This window comes from Centropristis striata, chromosome 5 (assembly GCF_030273125.1).
Source record: "Centropristis striata isolate RG_2023a ecotype Rhode Island chromosome 5, C.striata_1.0, whole genome shotgun sequence".
NCBI lineage: Eukaryota > Metazoa > Chordata > Actinopteri > Perciformes > Serranidae > Centropristis > Centropristis striata.
Window position 1 is genome coordinate 14,113,697 of NC_081521.1, and position 22,902 is coordinate 14,136,598.

General features: G+C 42.5%; 1 protein-coding gene across 3 annotated transcripts in view; it reads left to right on the forward strand.

Moving 5' to 3' along the window:
* Nucleotides 1-4,682: 4,682 nt before the first annotated feature.
* Nucleotides 4,683-22,902, forward strand: part of flna (filamin A, alpha (actin binding protein 280)) — a 65,071-nt gene continuing 46,851 nt past the window's right edge. For all 3 annotated transcript variants that reach the window (XM_059332588.1, XM_059332590.1, XM_059332589.1), the window contains exons 1-2: nucleotides 4,683-4,901; nucleotides 10,874-11,351. In XM_059332588.1, coding sequence (XP_059188571.1) covers nucleotides 10,982-11,351 — 370 coding nt within the window. In that variant the 5' untranslated portion in view covers nucleotides 4,683-4,901; nucleotides 10,874-10,981. The remainder of the gene's footprint in view (nucleotides 4,902-10,873; nucleotides 11,352-22,902) is intronic.

Consider the following 22,902-nt stretch of genomic DNA (forward strand, 5'->3'; position numbering starts at 1 on the left):
CCACGAGAGACCATATTTGGACTGGGGAGGCACGAGGATGGGTTAATCTAAAAAAACAAACAACAACTGTTAATGCTATAACTGTGTGTTACTTACCGGACAAATTGAAGAGCCAACTCCTTGGAGTGTATTTTGGTACAACCAAACGTTGAACAAGACATTTATAAATGAACAAAATGGTCAAATAAACTTTCATGAACTTAAAAAACACACGGTGAAAGGGTTCTGGACAAAAACAAAACAAACTAGAAAATTTCTAAAGAAATTTTTATTGTGTGCTTGCCTCTGGCCCTTGATTCTCGTTGCTTAAATCAGCAGTTAAACAGGGACTCTGTCCTGAGTTCACAGACACCTCATACAAGTATCTAGGACAAACGGATTAAAAGTTATGAAAGGGGGCGTGGCTAATCAAAAAGGGCGGGACTTTATGAAATATTGTTATGAAGAACTGGTGATTGATGAACCATCATCATGCATGACAAGTTTGAGGAAGATTGGACAATGTATGGTCAAGTTATAAGGTCTCATGTTTTATGAAGAAACACCATGTCTGTTCACTTAGAGTAAACTGACAGTTATCAGTTAGAATGTCTGTGTTGGAGGAGGGGGGCTTTGGTAGCTAAGCAACCACGTGGCCAGGTGGAGTCGACCAATAAGAGCAGAGCAATCAACTGAAAGTAACTGACAGTTCTGCCACACTGAGCAGCCAGAGGTGGACAAACTAAAAATTCTGGCCTCGAACAGAAACCATTTTTGACAAAACCATAATACCTATCATTGATCCGACTTCACTTTAAGCGTCTTGAGTTCTTCCTGAACGTCTACATATGTTTTTTTTTAAGAAAGATGAAAAAATAGCTTTGTTAGAGCGATCTAAAAAATTGTAAAAAAAAAAATTTTCAGAAATCTTCCTGCATTTTTAATATGGGAGCCAATGAGGCAGTTGGTGCGTTTTGTTTGTGCATCTGTGCGTCCTGCGCCAAAACTATAACTCTGACAGCTTTACCAGAGGATTGTGAGTGAGAGGACAAATTTTCCTACGTTTCTATGTATAAATTATTTCTGTAGAGTGAAATTTGCGGCCTGGAGTGCAGTTTTCAAATTTATTTTTTGACAATTCGTTCTCTGCCTCTACACTCTGTTTGATGACATCACCACTCTAGACTCTCCATAGGGTTACATTGGGGGGATTTTTTGACGTGTTTTTGCAGAATAATTTGAAAACCGTTTGTCGAAACCCTTAGAAAAGTCATAGCACACTTGTCATGGCTGAGCCGGTCGGTTTGATACCTTTTTTGTGTATGTGCGGCAAAAACTCTGGGAGGAGTAGTCGACCGAAAAATGACACGGAAGAAACGGAAGAATAATTGTCCCGAGGAATAACAATTAGTGTGCTTTTGCAAGCAAGCACACAAAACAAGTTCGCAGCTGTCTAGATGTACATGTTGCCATGGAAACACTTTGTTCTGCTAAGCTTCTCTCCTGATTGAGAGCTCGCTGTGATAGTGATTAAGGTAACCACGCCCAAAATCATAAGCTTCTTTATCATCTATTTTCTCCTAAATGGGACCATTATTTGCACAATTGACATCATATTATATTGGGCATAACTTGAAACCAGCGATCGAGACCATAATTTTGCCACGGTAATATTTTCTGAGGTAATAAATCAAGTGAGAAGTCGTCTTGTCGCCAATGGTGCGTCTTATCTGAAGCTGGGCAGCACTGCTTCCTGTCCTCCTGTTGGACAACAACATGTATGGCTGAAACTCTTTGATGTTTTCCAACGGACAAAATAGACCAGACACTAGCCGTGTTTCCTTTAGGGGGAAAAGTGGCCTCTGGGTCAGGCAACGCCCTCTCAAATGTCCACTCACTCTGCGTGTCTCCATTACAAAAAGGTCCCCAGAGGGATTTGGAGACTCTGGAGGTGATGTATGGTTTTCGTCCGTGATCCGTGATCACATACATGACGGATTCACGGGAGACGCAATTGTGGCCACCGACTCTAACTGTGCACAACCTCTGCCGCTGATCATAAACAAAGCAGCATGGCCAATTATGCACAGCGTCTCCGCTGATCATAAACATAGTGATCGTGAATTAACCGGCATCACTAACTGTGCACAGAGTGTCCGGTGCTTGTTGTAAACAAACAGAGATCACTAAGTGAACACCTCCTACAGCAGCAGCACATACACACTGTACTGCTACAGAGCTAACTGTTAGCCTATTAGCAATTTGCAGACTGGACGCTAAGGGGTTAACATCCCCTCTGGCTCTGTGACTGCAGCTGGGAGAGACTGCTGCAGGAGGACTGTGCCGCTTAGACTCGTTCTAGAAGAGCAAGAACGAGTCTCCAAAAGTCTCACCAGAAAACACCAGAAAAAGTCGCTAGATTTGTAGCTAGTCGCTTTTTTGAAAAATAGTTGCTAGGGGGGTCTGAAAAGTCGTTAAAATATAGCTACAAAGTTGCTAAGTTGGCAACACTGCTTTGCCGGCTTTTAAAAATGACGGGTGTTGTTGTGGTGTCGAGTACTACGTCACATCCTGCTTAGCGTTGGTGGTAGTGGTGGTGGATGGGATGAGGTCAAATCCAGTATTTCTTAAGTAGGTAACAGTTGAAACAGTTACCTTGCCTATGCCCAATAATAAAATATCTGTTAACCAGCACTTTTCAAGCACAAGTCAACAAGTCCTAACAAACACTCAGTTAAAAAATACAGGTTCTTAAAATGTTGAACTATAGCTCCCTTTTCTGTGGCAAACATTATAACATTTTCTTGTCGATGAAGCAGAACATTAATGGGACTAGATTGGCCTACCCCTACATGCTCTCACTTAATGGATGGATGATCTGACATGATTCACCTACCTGGGGGGAAAAGCCAGACATTTACATCACCTGATGGAGAAACCAAGCATAAAGAGAAACTCCTGAAAAGTCACATACAAGACTTAAGAGTGAAGATTTAACAGGCGGGTTTTGTGTTGTGCAATCTGAAGTTCTGCCTAGCCAATGGCCTGTTTTATATCTGGACATACAACTAACAAGGTTAGGTAGCCTACTGTGCTTAAAGAGTTATAAAATATCGAAAATTCCTCCTATTTTAGCAATTTATATGGTTGGTGGGCATGACAAACCTTCTGATGTATATGATAGAACCTCTATTTAATAACACAGACATTTTTTTGAAATCGCCTCAGTCCAAACCTATTGTCTTATCAAATTTAAACATAACTGTCTTTGCCAGAGTTAGCCAGTGGCAGACTCAGGCTTGCCCCAAGTATCTCTGAGTTTAACGTAGAACGAGATGGACAGGCGGTTTGTTGCAGTCTCAGAAGGAGCTGAGTCGGAAGCCGAAGCTCTTCATCTACTAGTCCATCTACCTTCTAACCTTCACCTCTGGTCATGGCCACTTCCACCTGGTGAGAGGCCCCGAAGAAGATCCAGAGCACACTGGATAGATTATATAGCTCGTCTGGCCTGGGAACACATCTCGGTCCCCCAGGAAGAGCTTGAAAACATTGCTGGCGAGCTGAGAAAGCTGAAGAAAACGGATAGATGGATGACATCTTTTTAATTCTCAGGCTACCCTAGAGGGTTTCATCATGTTTTCTTCCATTTAAGGGCACCAAGAGGGCACTTCATCAAGTTTTATCTGCCATGGGGCATCCAACTGGGCACTTTGCTGCGTTTTTTTCCCAACAGGGGGGCACCAAGGGGGGCAGCTGCCCCCACAGTGCCTGAGTCCACCAGGGGTGTCAGCATGCATCATAATTCACATTACTCCTTCAATTCTGGCACCCAACAACACTGCAAGATGACATTTTAGGTAGATTACGTAGTTTACCACTCTGAGGTGATTCGTATTTGCTTCCTCTGTTTTGGCTCCAGCTAACACGTAATCATGACGTCGGCACTGAAAAGGTCTATTCCTCCGAGGCTCTTTGTATTCAAAAGATTTTCTTAATGTCTTCTTCAGTCTGTAATCCCTCCTTATTCTCCTCCACTCTCACTTAAATCTCCCCAACCTCTCCACCTCCCCCACAGCCTCCCCTCTCCTCCCTCCCTCCCTCCGTCCTCCCACCAGACTGCTGAACTGTAAGTACAGGGCACAGCAGAGGCCGAACATTCTTGTTTCCTGAGCCAATGCTCAGCTGGAGAACGCTCAAACACACACACAACCCATCTCTCTCTCCCTCTCTCTCTCTCTCTCTCTCTCTCTCTCACACACACACACCCTTCCCAACTCTGTGTGTTCAGTGAGAGACACCACACGTTACATTACATTTCATCTGTCTGAACAATAACAGATAACAGGAAAGAGAGAACAGAGGGTGCAGAGAGATGTGGGGACCTCTCTCTCTCTCTCTCTCTCTCTCACACACACACACACACACACACATTGTGAAATAAAGTGAAGATGTGGGTGCTTTGTGCACTGCTCGAGCGGTCACATCATACCTTTAAAATCTCGAAGGCGCGGTCATGACGTCAACCATGTAAAGAAAAAATAGAGGCTCGGAGCAAAGAAAGAGAGAGAGGGAGTGACACCCCCCAGCACTTCTTTAGCTTTACCAATTAAGGCTCTCACGGCGGAGGACAGAGAGAGAGAGAGGGGGGAGAGAGAGACGGAGACAGAGACGCAGAGGTAGAAAAGAGCGAAGGAGCGGAGGGACTATCTCTTTTTTTGTCTTTACGCCACCAGCACAACCAATACACCCATTTCCCCCCACCGGGACTGCGCGTGGGGAGGGAGGTCCGGGACCTCGCTGCAGCACACACACGCACACACCCTCTGTGACCAAAGGAACTGCTGGCTGCTGCGCACTGACTGAGCGGACCGGAGAGACACGGGACACACACACACTTGAAGACCAGAGGCTACAACACACATGTAAGTTTGCTGCTGAGAGTGAGGGTGATGCTGCGTGACTTGTCTGTGCGAGATGGTTGGTGTTGACTTCAGTCTTGTGACTGCGCGTCTTGAAGTTATCTGTCATGTTTGGCCATGTGTGCCACACTTTACGCACTAACTTTTCTAATCTGAAGCTGGTTTGTTTGCGCTTTGATGCCTATTCACACACATGTTTCGGTGCATTTAGTGTGACAGTTGACCCGTGATCGGTCAGTCAGTCACAGAGTCTCAGCAGCAGCTCATCCACCCATCTCACTTCATTCCTAAACATCAGTTTTGTTTATGGGCTATCACGCACGAGCACGCTCCTCCGGACTGAAGCATCTCTCCGGTGTTACAATTAGGGGCTCCGCACCAAATAAGGCAATCCACTGACTGCTCTGGAGCTGGGAGGGGGGTGTGTGCTGCTTGCGCCCTCAGCTGGCGGGAGACTTGGTCAGTAATGAATTCTAGTGGTTTTCACTCATAAAAACTGCATTTAAAAATTTTTTTTAAAGCAATTTATTTATTGAAATCTTCAAACAAAGTACCACATTTCAGAGTCGGTATAATTAACATTAGGTATTAAACCCCCCCTCCCTCCACATGGACAAGAGTGGGAAGAAAAAGGATAATAGTAATAATTATAATAATAAAAACAATAAAGACGAGAAAAGGTAAATAAATAAACAAAAATATAATAACAATAGAACAAATTAAGTTACAAAAAACTGTAATAACCCATACTCACATCTGTAGAAAGTGCACTATAGAGGTAAAACAAAAAAGGACGCACAGAGTTTGGTGCAGGAGATAGAAATAACAGCAGGAGGCCTGGATAAGGTTATAAAAAAACTTTTGCAGTGTTAACCCTGAATTTCACCAAGGAGACATACATACATATATATATATATATATATATATATATATATATATATATATATATATATATATATATATATATATATACATAAATATATATAGATCTGTATATCTACCTATCTCTCTCACTACTTATATATACACAGGTGAATACTGAGTGTGAGGGTGGAATGCAGGTCTGAGAGGCAGAACTGGAGCAGCTAAAATCAGAAACCATACATTATTGTTCCTTATAATTAAATATTTCTAAATCTAAAAATGATCTATGCGGTCGCCCATAAAGTTGGAATCATTGTGTTTTCAGACACAATCCTCACACAAAGTTTTGAGAAGACATACACTTTATCTGTCTATATTAAATCACATTGTCACAATTATTTCATGGGAAGAGCTAAAAAATATTTAATTCCAACTTTATAGGCGAACGTGTATATTTGACAGTATGAACAGTATTTTGTGAAATTTAGGGTGGACAAGCGTGAAAGTATAAGAGGGAAGAGGGAATAACATGCAAGGTCTCAGAAAACCCAGAAAATAAAGACAAGGTGTCTCATGGTTAGGACTCATTTGACTTATTAGTGCATATATATATATACCCCCCCCCCCCTCTTTTTTACACACTACTATTTAATGTTTCTGCTCTCTTTTATTTGATGATACTGAAAATGTTCCACTTATATACTCAGAGTGAATGTAACCAACTGTTTCCAACCTTTTCTGGCATGGTTTCATACTTTGGTCATAACATTCCTATTGACATCTAAAACACAGATAAGAAAAAAACTTTTGTTTTCAGGTTGTTTACTGACTCCCCAGGCAGTTGGAGAGACATTTCAATATCTTATTGCGACTTCTCAGTTTCATAAAACCTTTATAATCAAGAGAGAGATGATGAGAGCCGTGAGAAGAAAAGGATGAGGTTGCTGGCATCGAAAGTGTGAGACGTAAACTTGTAGACCAACCTTGTCCTTATTTGACACTTCTTGGTCTACTTTCACCTAACAAGTGCCACCCAAACACACACACACACACACACACACTCACACGCGACATTAAGGGGAAGGCCTTAACTTTGCTGTAATCTGTGCATCTGACTTGCTCGTTCTCCCCACGCTCTATCTGTATTGTGTGGTTAGAGGCGCGGTGTGCAGCGTTCATCTAACTTCCTTTATGATCTGCTCTGCTCTGCTCAGCTTGCGGCTGATCGGGTGTGGTGAATGATGGTGAGAAGCTGTTGGCATTGCAGGCAGGTACTTTGCTGATAGTCCTGTGACTGGGAGGACAGGCTGTTAAGTCAACATTCACCCAAAAATTTAACTGTTTAAACTAACTGCGACTCATTAAATATCTAATCTAATATTCAGCATCTGAGGTGTAATAAGATCTTTACATAGCATCGCCCTGTATTTGCTCATTAAAGTTAGCTCTTTATCTTTCATTTAGTTATTTTCTCAATACTTCATTCTTACCTGACATAAATATTAAAGGAATATCAGTGCCCTTAACCCTGCACTCCACCCTTTGGGGTTTTTTTTGTGGTGGCAATCCAGTAAAAAAACAAAAAGTCCTATACCGCTATTTCCCTTGTTGTAAGCTTTGGCTTTGATCTGTTATAAATCTCATCCTTGCATTTGTCTCAAAACAATACTAATACCAGCATAGTTTATGAAATTTTAAAACTTTTTTTTTTGGTTGGACTGCAGTAAAGCAGGTCTGTCCCTGACTTATTGAATGTGTGAAGTGAGTGATAACACCATTGGTCGGACAAGTCTTGGCATGTCCCTACTGACCTTTGCTTTTTCAAAATGAATAAGCACAACAGTTTCTGCTAGTAATGTTTCATTGTTTTAATGTTATTTAGCTCAGCTGTAGAGGGACGCAGCTTTATTTGAAGCCGGCTTCTATTGGACACAGACTTCCATTTATTTCTGGATTCTCTGCTACCAAAAGCCCAGTAGAGGATGTTTCATCTTCAAAAGAGCATTAAAAATAAAAGTATTCATTATCTAGAGTGAGAAAGAGATTGTATCTATTATTATGTAGATAATGATTACTATTACACTTGGCATTAGTATGACATGCAACAAACAAAGGTTGTATGGTATGTGCCACTAGACTGCCTCACTATGATATGAAATAACCTTGCTCAGTGAGAGGCTCTTCTATACTAAAGCAAATGTGAATATCTACACATAAGCCATTATAAAAACACTAGTGCAGTACTCGTAGGAAGTATGTATTCGTATAGTCGGAGATTAAGTAGATTTTTCAATTATGGCCAAATCAAACCTTGTAGCGCATTTTAAAACTCCTAAAGATAGGTAGGCTAAATAGACTTCCAGATGAGATGAGTCAGGGTGTAAATCCAGAGTGAATTGTGTTACTGACCAGGTGTAGGCCTATCACACAAGGGGGCGGAGCTCCCCCAAAAGGCGTCCAATCAGAAACAGTGCAATGCTGCAACACGTCCTACATAAATAATGATGATATTATGAATAAATAATTAAAAAATCTTCAAAATCGAGGATGCACACTTTCGTGTCATGCACAACCCACATACGAAATCTGAGGTCAGTCTGACTAGTGTGTCTAGTTCATATCTCTCTGATCGAGAGATATGAACTAGACACACACACACACACACACACACACACAGATGCTTCTTGCTTTTATAGATAGATGTCAGTTATGATCCACAAATAAAACACAAAATAAGTATTTAATTAAGTTGCAAAGTTGTCCAAATTACAGACAAAGAGGAGAAGACTCGGGGTGAGATAAATTACAAGTGGCTACTTTTAGCAAAGCAAAGGTGCCAAGAGGACATGACATGAGTGTGAAAAAAAAAAACTGAGGAGAAAAATAGCAGCAGGGGAGCGGATACAGAGTGGAACCTGAACATGTAGTACCATAAACAGCCACTAGATGGAGCCACATGACAAGCCAGAGGGATCAGTCTGCTCCTCAGACCCTGGGACATTTTAATGTGGCTTGGTCATCTCTTTCTTTCCCCGCCCCATGTTTTGTGGCAAATTCCATTGAAACAATAGGCCACAGTGAATATCTCACCAGTTTTTTCACCTCTCACTTACTTCCAGGCAACAATTTATTGTGCTTTCTGAAGCTCATTTATGCATTTAACCCATGAATCAATCACACACCAAATAAGTGTGTGTGTGTGTGTGTGTGTGTGTGTGTGTGTTATCTTAATAGGGCTCTTTTATTAGGGTGTTATTAAGGGGCTTGGGGCTCCAGGGTTGTTACAGGGGTGAAGGGAATTCTTTAGATTCTCCGTTGACCAGACACACACAAACACACAGACTCCCATCCACACAAAAGCAAAGCTTTGGCTCCAGGCCACACTGTGGCTTCTGGCACAGAGCTCCATGTTTAGTCAAAAAGCTGCAGAGTCACATCTCTCCCTCTGACTTACAGCCACTGCTGTTCTGATACTCCAGCAAGAAAATAAAACAAAGGACTTGAACTTTGTGTGAGCTGTTGAGACTTGAAAATGTAATAAAAAGGGAGTAAGTCATGTGAAAAGGGCACAGCAATTAAATACTGCGCTGTCACAAATATGGGGGACTTAAAAATAATGGTCAAACAGAAGCAGCAGAGGTCAAGATTTTCTGACTTTTAGCTTAAAAAATGCTGGATCCTTCAATTCCCATGATGCAACTCCATGCCCCCAGTTTATGATGCATTTTTTCTGTAAAGAAGAATTTATTCCTGATGAGACCAGACAGAGGCTGAGATGTCAGTCAGTCACTAAGTTTTTAGTGAAAATGAATTAAAAAAAAATATCAAAATGAACCTTCCCACCATAAACCTTTATACATTCTGAGAAACTGCTGGCTGCTATAAACCAGAAGGACATCATATAATACATACTTGGTGTGTGATCTCATCTGACTGTTTGTTCAGTGTAGTAAAGACAAACAGACAACGTCTAGACGTCTGGCTGATCCACACTGTAACCTCTTTAAAGATAAGGCGACACACACTGTGACATCACACAAAGGCACACATTAAGACTGCATGCTTGGAAATACATGCTCAATAAGCCCACTGTCCATGTGTGAAGACTACTGCGCTAAAAAAGAAAGTTGAACTAAGCTGCATGCAGACCGACAGACACAAAAAAACAACTCTGGGACCTCATGTGGTGACACTGACGCTCTTTAATATTTACTCCTCTGCTGCTAGGAACTCAAGAACATGAGCATTAGATGAGCAAATACAATCACAGGGACCCTGAACATGGGAAAAGTATTAGCTTCTCCACATGCCACAGCACTACAGGAAATAAATGATGGGGTAGAAGAGGGAGAGTAATAGAACTGTCCACAAATAATCAATGATGCATCAGTGGTTTAAGGCCACCCAGGAGTGCATATCATTATGATTTCTCTATTAGAGGGCTCTTCTAAATGTTTTCTGCATTCAAGGCCAACCCGAGAGGGGACATTATCATAGTGTGTTTACTAGAAGGGCCCCAGATGGCCCTTTATCATGCTTTATATGCCATGGGGGCATCCAAGAGGGAACTTTTGTGGTGTTTTTTCAAGCACGGGGGCACCAAGGGGGGTGAATGCCCACCCTGGCCGTCCACTCAGTCCACCACCAGGACAAAATATCTTAAAACATACACCGCTATTAGAGTCAGGCATGTAGGCTAAAATCCATTTTAGATCATCAAATGTTCAACTTTTTCATTAGTTGTAAAGTTGGACTCATCAGACCAAACCCCAATCAAATAAAATGATACTTTTGTGTTGTTTCTTGGAAAATGTGTCCAGAAGTATGTTGATTGTTCTTTTCCCTCTGTTTTCTGAAATTACTGACTGCCATCTTGATTTAGTTTGAATGTGAGTCACTTTATTGTTAATTTTGGATTGCTGGCAATGAAAAAGTGTGTCATGGAACTGCCTCCTTGTGCATATCACGTGTGCCTTCAGTTTCATCCAAAATGTCTCCCTTTTCTGCTTTCCGGTGCCATAACCGCCTACTTTTGCAAAATATCTGTCTCCGGGCTATAAGTTACTTTCCCGTGTTCACTCCTTTCTTTCTTTCTTTTTCTTTTCTGTCAGACAGACGAGCTAGAAAGTGAGAGAGAAAAAGGGAGCGGCCACACAAAGTTGAGCAGACTCCACCCAGAGAAAGAGCCAGCGAACCAAGAGACAGCCGAGACGATAAAAATGAGTGGTTCACACCCCCGGATCCACCAGAGCGCCGCGCCCGCTCCCAACGCTCTCTCCACGGACAAGGACGCAGAAATGCCCGCCACGGAGAAGGACCTGGCCGAAGATGCGCCGTGGAAGAGGATCCAGCAGAACACCTTCACCCGCTGGTGTAACGAGCACCTAAAATGCGTCAACAAGAGGATCGGCAACTTGCAGACGGACCTCAGCGACGGGCTGCGGCTCATCGGGCTCCTGGAGGTCCTGTCCCAGAAGAAGATGTACAGAAAATACAACCAGAGGCCCACCTTCCGCCAGATGCAGCTGGAGAACGTGTCGGTGGCCCTGGAGTTCCTGGACAAGGAGAACATTAAGCTGGTGTCCATAGGTGAGTGAGATCCATCTGCACACAATGCTGAGTGTAATGAATGAGGGCCAGCATGTGGCAACTGTCCTCTGACTCATGCACACCTTCTTTCAGGTGTCCTCTCCTCTCAAACAGCTGTTTGTGCAGATGTTTTTGGCTTTTCTTTAAGAAAAGAGCTTGAGTGGTGCTAAGCAACAGCCAAACTTCAACACAGGCTCATATAGATGGTGATAATGGAGAGAACAGTGCATGCAGGCATGCCTGCACGCTCAAAAAAAGTTGAGCATGTTGCTGCCCTTTAAAAAAAATCAGTCACTTTGTAAAGAGGAGTGGTGAAAACCCTTTTTTTTGTTAAATAAATGAACAGGAAAGTTGCTCATGTTGGTAACATTACAGATAGCGTTTTCAGTGAGAAAGCAGGCGTTTCCTTGGTGCTTTTGTCTCTGGCTGTCCAGATTTGAGGTGGGTTGTTTTGGGAGGAGGGGGTCTGACTGTGCAGAGGGGCCCCAGGCCTTTCTGTTTCCCCCTGCTGCCTGAGCTGAGCTGGGCCGGTCCGAGCCAAACCTTGTGGGCCAGGATGTAATTCAGGCCTAGTAGGATAGCAGGGCTGATCCTGCACACACACACACACACACACACACACACAGACAGACAGGGAGACACAGGCCTATTGTCTGTGCTCATGTCGTGCAGTGGGCTGCGGCTGGCTCTCCGTAGCATTAGACAGGACTTGGCTCACGCTTGGTGACACTGGGTTTAATGGGCTTTGCCAACATGCAGCTGCCTGCGTACCAGCTCACAACACTGGTGATTTTGCAGTTCTTTATCAGACTGTAAGCGCATTAAAGTAGTTTTCTGCTAAGCTGCAATACAGAACTAGGAGAGTATAGCCTTTTGTGTTAATTTCTCCTCACACAGAACACATGACATCACATTTGAGAGCCATGAGTGGCTCTCAAAAAGGGTTCAGGGTCCTTGATGAATTTGGTCACAAATTTAATCTCACTGTTCATTCAATTCATGATTGAAATTGCATAAGAATGACTAATCCTATCAGATGTTTTACCTTCTCCACACCTGGAGTAAAGTCAGACAAAAGCTTTATCAGCAGAGAGTCTGTGGTTAGAAGGAAAGGAAGAGTTTGTGACTGAGTTTGTGTGAATCAGACGTGAGTGAGTCCCTGTCACTCCCTGCTGGGGAGACAGGGCTTAATTGCTAATATTTTGACTGATATTGTAATTGGGATTATGATTCACAATATTATTCAATATGTTATTAGTCATTATATTTCTTAGGATGATCTGTATCAAACAAATATTTTTTTTCAAGTCTGTAAAATGCACCAGCACCACAATACTGAATTCAGAAATGGTATTTTGACACATTATTTGCCTTCAACAAATATTGCGCCAGCTGCTATTTGTATATTGCATTTGTCTATGTGGCGATTTTGACAGAATTCAGTTTAATTGTTGCCCTAATCATCAGTAGAGATTGTGACAGTAAGATACTGTTCAGGGCGATCCTACTCAGCACCGTCTGTCTGTTCCTCCAGCTGACTCACCCGCTTCCTAGCTGCCCCTCTTGAGTCATTTAATCTGAAGATGAGAGAGGAGCCTGCTCTCCTCTTTGACTTCCTCCTTTCATTGCAGAAAATGGGCACACCCAGCCAGCAACCCTTACCACAAATTACCAAACTGCCATCACTGCTCAGCATGATGCACTGGGTCCCTCCCTCTTTCTTGCTCTAGAGCTTTTGCTGTCTCTCTGTTTTCTTTCACTAGTTCTCTTTAAACTTCATGTTCTACCCTTTTTGGACGTTAATGTCCACACCTCTTTCATTTCTCTTTTTTTTACTTTCAAGTATTGATACATGACAGTTTCCCTGTTTCTTGTCTTTTTTTAGGGCTGGGCAATATGACAATGTACAATGTCAGAACCATATAAAAATAGCTGTTTTATATATTTTTTCTAAACCCATTCTATCACAATATTTAAAAAACCCTGCCTAAAATGCATTATATATTTTTAAAGATATTAAAATGACTTATACTGAGATGTTTGCCATATTGCACATCCCTGTGCTAAGCTAACTGTCTCCTGGCTCTAGCTTCAGATTTCTTGATTCTCTTGGTAAGAAAATGCTGTTGTAACTTTCTCTTGATTGACTTACTAATTATTTTTTTCAGCCCTATGCTGGACTACAAAAGGACTGTAACAGGATTGCCATTTAACAACCCACTTCCAAACTCTTAAATGTGGTCTGCTCCACCAGCTTTAACCCCAGTACACTCACATGTATAATTAGCATCACTAATACCCCTTTACGACCAAGGCAGATCCAGGGCCGGTTCGGGGCCGGGGCCTAAGCATGAACCAGTTCCTCGCTTTTCGATTGCCAAAGAACCGGCTCTCGGCTAGGAAAACTGGTTCCAGATCGGCACCAACTCTTTGATGGTCTTGGTCTTATGTCAGGGACTGGGCGCGGGATTATCGTGACCGACAAGACCAACTCAGACGTGTGTCATTCATTTGATTTAATTTGCTTAACTGCAATGTGATCGATACAGGCTAGCACTAGCTTACAACAAAGGCTAATGGCAACATCTTGCGTTCAGTGTTATAATAAGAACGTAATCACCGTCCATAACATTTTAAGACGAGCAGAACAGATGTGATGAACATGTCGTGTTTGGATGCCAACATAGACTCGTAAAGCCATTAGCAACATTTGTAAAGAGACAACATAATTGCGATGCCTGTTGAGAGAGCGGAGACGTACAGTGACGTAATGATGTGACTGGTTCTGAGATCTGCGAACCAGCACCAGCCCGGCAAAAGAACTTGGTTTGCATTGGTCAAAAAGGGTTGTTGCTTAAAATGGATCCAGAGTTCACTTGTTACTTTGTTGGATCTTTCAGCAGGGTTTGAAATCCGAGAATCTCAACAGTTAACCAACTCAGCTCTGCCCAAACATATACTCTCTCCTCACATTCCCAGTACAGACTGTAGTTTGGTGATCTCTGTAATCAGGTTTCAACCCAACAGGTAATCTCTCTTGCTGCAGTTCTGACAAAACCCCACATGATCTGGCACCAGCAGCAGACACATGATCACTTCAAAAATCCAGGGGACAACACGGCCAGGGTGGCAGTTAAAGACTAGCAGGAGTGAATGAGGGGAGACCCACTGATGGTAGCACTGATCAAACAGGCTGAGGGTCTCTGTTATGTCTTTAATGTCACTATAAACTCTCCATGTGATTTGCATGGGTCTGTATATTGAGTTTGTTGTGTTTATAGGATGGCTTTTACATTTGTCTTGTCTTTAAAGAGGATGTGAGGTCATTTCTCTTGTGCCGCTGCAAAGACATTCTACTGTGCTCATCACACCCATGTTTGAACAAGGTCAATCATTTCAGCTGGCATCATTCTCTGTGTGTGCATGCACGATGCAGCTCTAACACACACTAGCTGTTAGGCAGATTTAGAGTTTGAAACTGTTCTATTAGGAATAATTATGTGTTCATTATTTGTGTGCTTCTTGTTGTCAGCAGCCCAGCCCAGTTTTTAAAACTCTTCAGAACACTTCTTTATCAGTACTTGACTGAGCCTGTGTGGAGTGTGTCAAAACAGTAAGATGACAGCGATTGTGCCAAACTCTTCCCGTCATCCACACAGGCAGGATGTGAAATAAAATGTTCTGTGGTGTAACTTTGTACCTAGGTGTTCCCCTGTCTTTGCCTGCGAGCGGAGACATGCAGGTTGAGACAGACCCCTGTGTTGCAACAGCCAGGCTGTCTCCTACTGGGCTGTCTCCTTCTCCTTATGCTGTTAAACCGTCATCAAAATGTGTGTTATGTTACTAATAAATATAGAAAAAGCTGAGTTGCAAGAATTAACACATTCTTGCATTTCAGTACATTCAGAGGTTTTGATATGCATGTTGGAGCTCATGGTAGCTTGTGTTAGTCAACTTTAGATATTGCTGTCTAACAACTGACATAATTGAGTTTGTTGGCCAACGTTATAACCTTTTTTTTAGCATGTCATATGGGTTGTTTCTTTAGAAAAGGTAGAAAAATAGCTATAAACGTGAACTTTGGAAGATTGGTTAAACTTTTTTTTAAAACTTCTAATAATGTACTTACAAGTGGCAGTGTACAAAGACATATTGTACTGAAGTTAGCATGCTAACCAGCTAGCCTAGGCCTGTTCTGTCTTATATCACTTGTGCCTCGAGGCGGCGCTAGTGAGTCACTGTAGCGTCCAGTTGGTCCTCAGAGAGGGCGAAGAAGTAGACGCAGCTACACAGTTATCAAGTTCAAGTTTTCACCTAAAACTAAACTAAACTCTGGCAATGCCAAGCAGAATTTACCTGCTCAGCAAAAACAGCCAGCAGAGAGGAGTCACAAACAGCAATGCAAGTGGAAGCAGAAGTGAATCTGATTCACTGTGCCTCTGACTATGCCTGCCAGCAGTCGCATTGTCCGATTTGGGCAGCCAGACAGAGCAGGCAGGGACACCTGACAAGATGACTGTCTGACTTCTCTCTCTGAATGATTCATTCATTCATTCATTCATTCTGCTTAACCGCTTATCTGAAATCAGGCGGCAGGGGGCTGGATCGATCCCAGCTGAGAGGCAGGGTGCACTCTGGACAGGTCTCCAGACTACCACAGCACTGACACATAGAGACAGACGACCATTCACACTCTCATTCACTCCTAACGCTGACTTAGACTGAATGGGACCATATTTTTACAGAATAAACAGCATGAAAACTGAAAACTTGAAACTAGCGAGACCATAAACTCATGAGAATGTTTACTGAGGTAATTAATCAAGGGAGAAGTAGGGTCTTTTTGTAACCACTGTAGTCGCCCCCTATTGGCCATTAGAGAGAATGCAGGTTAAAGGCCCCTCTGCGTTGGTCTCTATTTTCTTCCTTTCTTATACCCACAAATAACGTATGTTGGGTATTTTTTTCCGAACGGTCTCGCCAATTTAACTCCTCTGTTACTTCCTCTGAAGGCGGTACAGAGCCGGGATCACTTGGTCCCCCCCATTCCACCTCTGGAACATTCAGCTTAAAGGCGAAAGGTCCCAGAGGCGTAAATATCGCGGCATGAAATAGCAGTCTGAAAATGGCTACTGTTTATGTTGCCATTTCACCACACCCCAATCCCAGACGAGCTGTAATTTAAGTTGCTAGTTGCTACAATAAAATGTTATATTAACAATGGATCAAATGACAGCATATAATGTGTTGTAAAGTTCAATCATAGTGATAAACCCACAAAGAATTGTTTGCTAGAAACACGTCTCCATAGAATGCAGTTGTTAGTTCTGCAGGTTGTATAATGTCAGTGTGTTCTAACATGTTCGCCATATCAACATTATAAAGGGATGATAACCTGTTTTAAAGCTTGTTCCTAGGTGGCCAAAACATCACTAAATACAGGATTTAGCTATATGTCCCTGAGCAATTACAGTAGCAATGCTAACGAAACTGCCAAGACTGCTACAACTGAAGCTTCAGCCATAATGAGAGAGTGCTGTATAATCTAAATAGTCTGAATACTGAGAGCCTTCTTGTGTTTGGGATGTCATACAACATCCACTTTAATCTTCTGTTTTCAGGAACAAGATAAAAGTGAGAGAGTGACTATGGGGGTGAAGGGCACGGCGGAATGTTGGCCACAGAGTAAGATAACGGAGAGTTTAGCCACTCAGTTAGCTTAAAATGGATCACTTCCTGCTAGCTCATTATCGTTAGCATAACTTCCTGTCTGCACAGGCGAAAGGGGACTGGTCAAGTGGATACTGGGGATTAGCAGAGAGCACATTCTCATTCATTACAGTGGTATTCAGGCTATTGCATTACATCAGAGTTGGAAACGTGCCCCAGCACCCCATGCCTCATGTTCAGACTGAAGCAGCAGACATAAAGCAACATATTCTTTAACTTACTCACAAAGAGCTGCAGTGGTTACGTTTAAGTAAATTGGCCCCTTGCATGTAAACTGCAATGACACCATATCCTGTAATGTATTAATGTTCTTTTTTTATCTAAAGAAGTCAAACCAAGAAAACTCCACCGGATGATGACAGATGTATGTGTTATTTTTCTATATTTTACCTACAGACACACTACACACCTACAGCCTTCAGTGTCTGAAACAAGCCTGCTGTGGGTCTGCTTTTTCAGACCTGAATCATATTTGCCAGGCCAAGACCTATTCATTACTCAGAAACCCAAACTCTGCTCTTCTGCTTGATCTTACTTCTCAGATGTTTCCAGGAAACAAACAGTTGATTAAAGCCGCCTGGTATTTATTAACCCCCCTCATTCATCATTTTCTGCATTGCCCGTGTCCTCCTCTCACCTCCACAGCCTGGCCCTACTTACCACTTCAGGTTTTTCATTTTTCAGCCTTTTGCTTTTTTGCCTTTAAACCTCATTGGCCTAATTTTTCCTCACTCAAATGAACATATCTCAGCCCATCCTCAGCGGGTGTTATTGTCAGTGTGGGCTTTAAAAATGTCTCACACAGCACTTTTCCCTGCCATTTTTTTCTCTTTTCTTTCTTGGCCCTCCCCCCCTCCTCTCGCTTCCCTCCCCCTGCCCTGTCCTCCCTCCGTCTGTAACCAGAGCCCAGGGAATGGGAGGGCTGCCAGGATCCAGTTTGCTTCTGCCCTTTTAAGGCTAAAAAACCAGGAGGAACTTTTTCCAGCGGAGGGAGTGAAGAGAAGGAGAGGGAAGGGTGGGAGGGAAGATGACTGGAAGGAGTAGAAAGGAAGAGGAGGAAGTGTAGTAGCTCCAGTGTGGCTTGTTGCATGGAGTTAGAGGAGGGAGGGAGCAGAGGGCTCCAGCTCAATGATTTTCAGCTTTTGGATGTTTGAGGCTACATGCTGAATTCATGTCACAGTTGTAGAGTCAATATTTAGGGGTTTTTACTCTAGTTTCATGAATTATAGTTCATTTTCACTTTGTACTAAAGGAACATAATACAAAGGCAGATACAATACAGGCTATTATATTAAAGAGTGTGTGTATGATAAGGGCAGTATGGAATGTGTGACATTTCCTCAGAGTGTTCTATCTGACCGGGTTTGGTCACTCCAACCACTCCCTCTTTTCCAAGCGTGACTTGTTCCCTGTGTGTCTGTGTGTCTGTGTGTCTGTGTGTCTGTGTGTGTGTGTGTACCATTGTACTGATAGACCTAGCACAGTTGATCCTAATGTTTGACAAGTCTGCCAAAACTAACTTTTGTCCAATATGTACAGCATGATGGTCCCACTCACTCAGAGCTGTACATTATACAGAACTGGGTGGAGAGTCTTGGAGAATAATAATTAATTGAATAAAATTTCAGGATACATTTACACATTTTTATTAGAATATTGTCCAACTGGTGTGTGCTCTATGAGGCGATATTGATACTTTAGTCATGTGTGATGTTACAGGGGCACACTGATGGACAAACTAATGCTTCTCAATGACTTCAAACATATTTTTGCATATTTTTATTGGCTGACATATAGACAGATAGAGCTGTATGTGCAATGAGTAGCAAACCGGTTAATCCATTCATTCCTGATTACTCAAAGTTTATTAACCCGCCTATACCATGGTCAATTCCATGCATTTTGTATGACATTTTTCAAGTTTTTTTTTACAAGCCATAACTCCATAATATTCATATGCAATAAAAACTTTTTTTCTATCCAGCCATATCACCAAATAAATACAAACATTTTTACCCACTAATGATCGTCTGTATATACTGCTGGCTGCAGCCTGAAGTAGTAAGTTGCATTGTGAAAATTTGACTGTGAGACGATTGGCATCCTGTGGTGTTAAGAGGATAAGATAAGAACTGGGTATTCACCCAGATATAATCATCAGTCTACTATTTATAATACATACAGACCATGCCAGTCATACAGGCATGGTTATGTATGAGTGGATATATTGGTCTCCTTAATATATAATGTACATGAATTAAGATTAGGGTACTATGAGCAATGGAAAGGGGAGGACTATCTAAATCTGCTGTGCTGTTTTGTCCTTTGCCTTTACAAGATGTCAGGACTAATTTGCACCAGATGTTGCAGTGCAACCTGAATATTGTGCAGAACCTTTCCGCCTGCTGTCGCTCTTCTCCACGCTTTCTCCGCTTCGCTCCTCTCCCCCTCCCTCTCTCTCTCTCCTTGAGATGCTGGGATCAGGTCAGGCTGTGGGTCAGGGGTTGCGATGATGTCATATCGATGCCACTGTGGGGGGGGTGGGGGGTTCAGAAACAAGCCAAATAGATGAGTCATGGGAGTTTTTGGGGGCAGATGGAGCATCAATCACAGACACGCAAATTCTCCATACGGTAGCTTCCACACTCTGTTGACTCTGCCTCTCTGTCATACCACACACACACACACACACACACACTAACACAAGGGGGGGTGGGGTTGGGGGGCGGGTGATATGAGTCAGCAGAGGGGGAGTCTGATCTGTGGCAGTCTGTGTCCGTATATGGGCTCCATCAGGCTTGGTGCGCTGTGGTCTGCCGGGAATGCTGGCAGATTCCTTGCATGTTTAGTGGCTTTGTGTGTGAGAGGCATGAATCAAAGAGCATCACATAAACACACATTTACATTGTCAGAAAGCGCGAATGAATTCATATCCTAATACCAGGCTTGTCTGTTGTCCTAACCTGAGAGGCTGACCTGTACTAGACAGTTTTTTTAGATCCAAATAACTGTTATGGCACAGAAACGCCTGCATTACAGTCCTCACCACCTGCTGCTGGGCCTTCTTTGACACTGGAAATTAAGACTTGTGATGGCAGTTGTTAAATATTATGCCTTTTTTTGGAGAAATGACTATTATAATTAACAGAGAAAAATAAACACTTAAATAATGATTAGTTGAATGTGGCTTTCTCTGCTTGTGTGCTGGTTATGTGCAGTGGAGGTGACAAGCCACAACGTGACACACCCCTGCTTTACTTTATCTGATCTGCATTCCGGCTACAAGTACCAACCTGTGGTACTGCACATCGTCCTGTAATAGAAAGTCCCTTGAGGCAAATTTGTGATATTGGCTTGGTTAATAAAATTGACTTGACATAACTTGTCTATCGGTACAAATGACAATTTAGAGCTGCCAGCTTATTCCCTGTCTTTAGGCAATATTTCTAACTCTTGTTCCCTCTCTGCTGAGTTCTGTTTCTCTGTTACAGTCACTCTTTCCTGCCTCTTGGTTCCCCTCTTCTTCTTCCCTATCATTCCTGAGCAGACAGAATTGGCACTCTGTTGCTATAACAATCCAGTTCAGTCAAAGTTCCCATGGTGATGTGTGTATTTTTCCACTGGGAGCAGCTGACAGGTTGTCATGTATCGCAGGGTTGGCACATCACAAGCACATCTCTCTGGAGCAAGAATTCAGACAAGCAGCACACTGAGATGGGTTGTCACAGTCATAGTTCTGCATGTAGGCAGGAACTCTTCTAATTGATAGTAATCTGATGTAAATCATGATGTGTCTCTGTGCATTAAATAACTTTTTTCATTTTCTGAGTGGCTTGCTGCTTTGCTTCTCATCTTCATCATGCATGAAATTCTTCCCCCCTCCTTTTGGTTTAGACCCCATTTATTCCGACCCTGTCCTCAAACTCTTGTTGCAGCTCTTGGCCAAACAACTTAAGGACCCTCCTACCGCAGGCTTTAAATATTCAGCCTTTTCAGAGCCCCAGCCCCCAACTGCAGCCCCAGAACTCTTATGCAAAAACATCGGAAGCAATGATCCAGGACCTTATCGTTGTTGAATTTCACATACTGCTACCTAAAATGATTCCTGTAAAGCTAAACAAAACAAATAAAGTAGGTCTATAAGGGTGAATATGATAACAACGCGTTAATGTAAGTGTTGTTTTAATGCCACTAATTTATTTGATGGTGCAGTTCCAGATGTGGCCGTTATGAGTGCGCGCCTGTTGGTAATGGGCCAGTTGCTTGGTTCCAGGTACTGAAACTTGCAATGTTGTCAGATGTGTGTCCATTTGGAACATGTGTCCGGTAGGAGCAGGCCAACTGTTTGGCCCCAAGGAAACTATAAAATGTTTAAAGGCTCCTTCCTTGGACCCCTGAAATGCTGCTTGCAGCAATGTAGAGAATCATTGTATGGCTGTTTGCTGTGTTCTTGAGTAAGGCTCATCTGATTAACTTTATACTAAGATGCTACAGCACCATCTATGGTTGAAAGGGCACCAAATTTGTCATGGTCATTCAGATATCATATATATCTACACATGTCCAAAAATGTGGTTGCAATAGCACAACTCAATCAGGAGATATGACATTTTTAATAATATTCCTACACACTTTGAGGGCCAGCTAAAGCAAAACTGTGTGGAAGATCAAAAATTGGAAAAGGTAACATTGTTTCTGAAACTTTTGTTTCAAAAGTTACAGACCAAACTGTACCGATAACTGAACATAACTCCAGTTTTCTGCAGTCCTTATCAGAGTACTGAACAATCTAAAATCACTGAGAAACTGCCAACTGGGCACAGCTGCTGTCAGAAGAGAAATTCACACACGTCCCTTTAACAGACCTAATACTTCAACTTTCCAGACAGAGTGCAGAAAGACTAGAACAAGCACAGTATGACTACAACCAAAATGTTTCTTCCTTCACCATCAGCTCAGAGACGCTCAAACGTATTGCTCCACCCTTTCCTTAAGGACAGACCTGAGCAATCAAGCCTCCTGATCAACTGCTTCTTGTGCAACATGTGTGTGTGTGTGTGTGTGTGTGCACAATGTAGTGTTTAGGTCAGGTGCTGTGTGTGTAGTTGTCTTCCTCATGCCCGGGCTAGCTTCTGGTTGCATCACTTTCTCCTGTGCTTGCAGTGGAGCATGAAACTGAACAACCAAACATGTTACTGGATGTGCTAGATCGTTCTGTTCCAATATGGATTGTCTGCATAATTTTAATATGCAATCAGTTTAATTCAATTCAGTTCAAATGCCTGCAAAGTTCAGAGAACAATATTGCCAAGAGCATCAAAATATTGTTTGTTCAAATATTTTTACAGTACACAATTAAAAATATGATTTTCATTTTGTATCATTTGACTTAGTGGGCGCTTATACATGCTGAACTGTAGTGGACCAAAGCATGAACCCAGGGGCACTCCAAATGTAATGCAAGCCCTCACCATTGGCAACAACCAATTAACCTCCACCTTTTAGATCTGATCTCAACCAGCTGAGGATTTGAGCAGATTTCCAGCCTGTCAACAGTAACAAAGCATGCACTAAGATCAAGCAGCACCAGAACTATTCACAGTATTCACATGTTCACAAATAGACTTGTTTTCTTCGGGCTGGAAAACATAACATCGGGCCAAGCAGCACTCATCACTCTAAGTCCTTTCAACCACACCCACCCACCCACCAACCCATGAATTGAGATGTTTATGGCAGAAGATAGAGGTAATCCTGGAGGGGTTACATTCAGTTAGTCAACATTTTATCAATACAGTCTCAGTGCAGGATTGAAATCTGT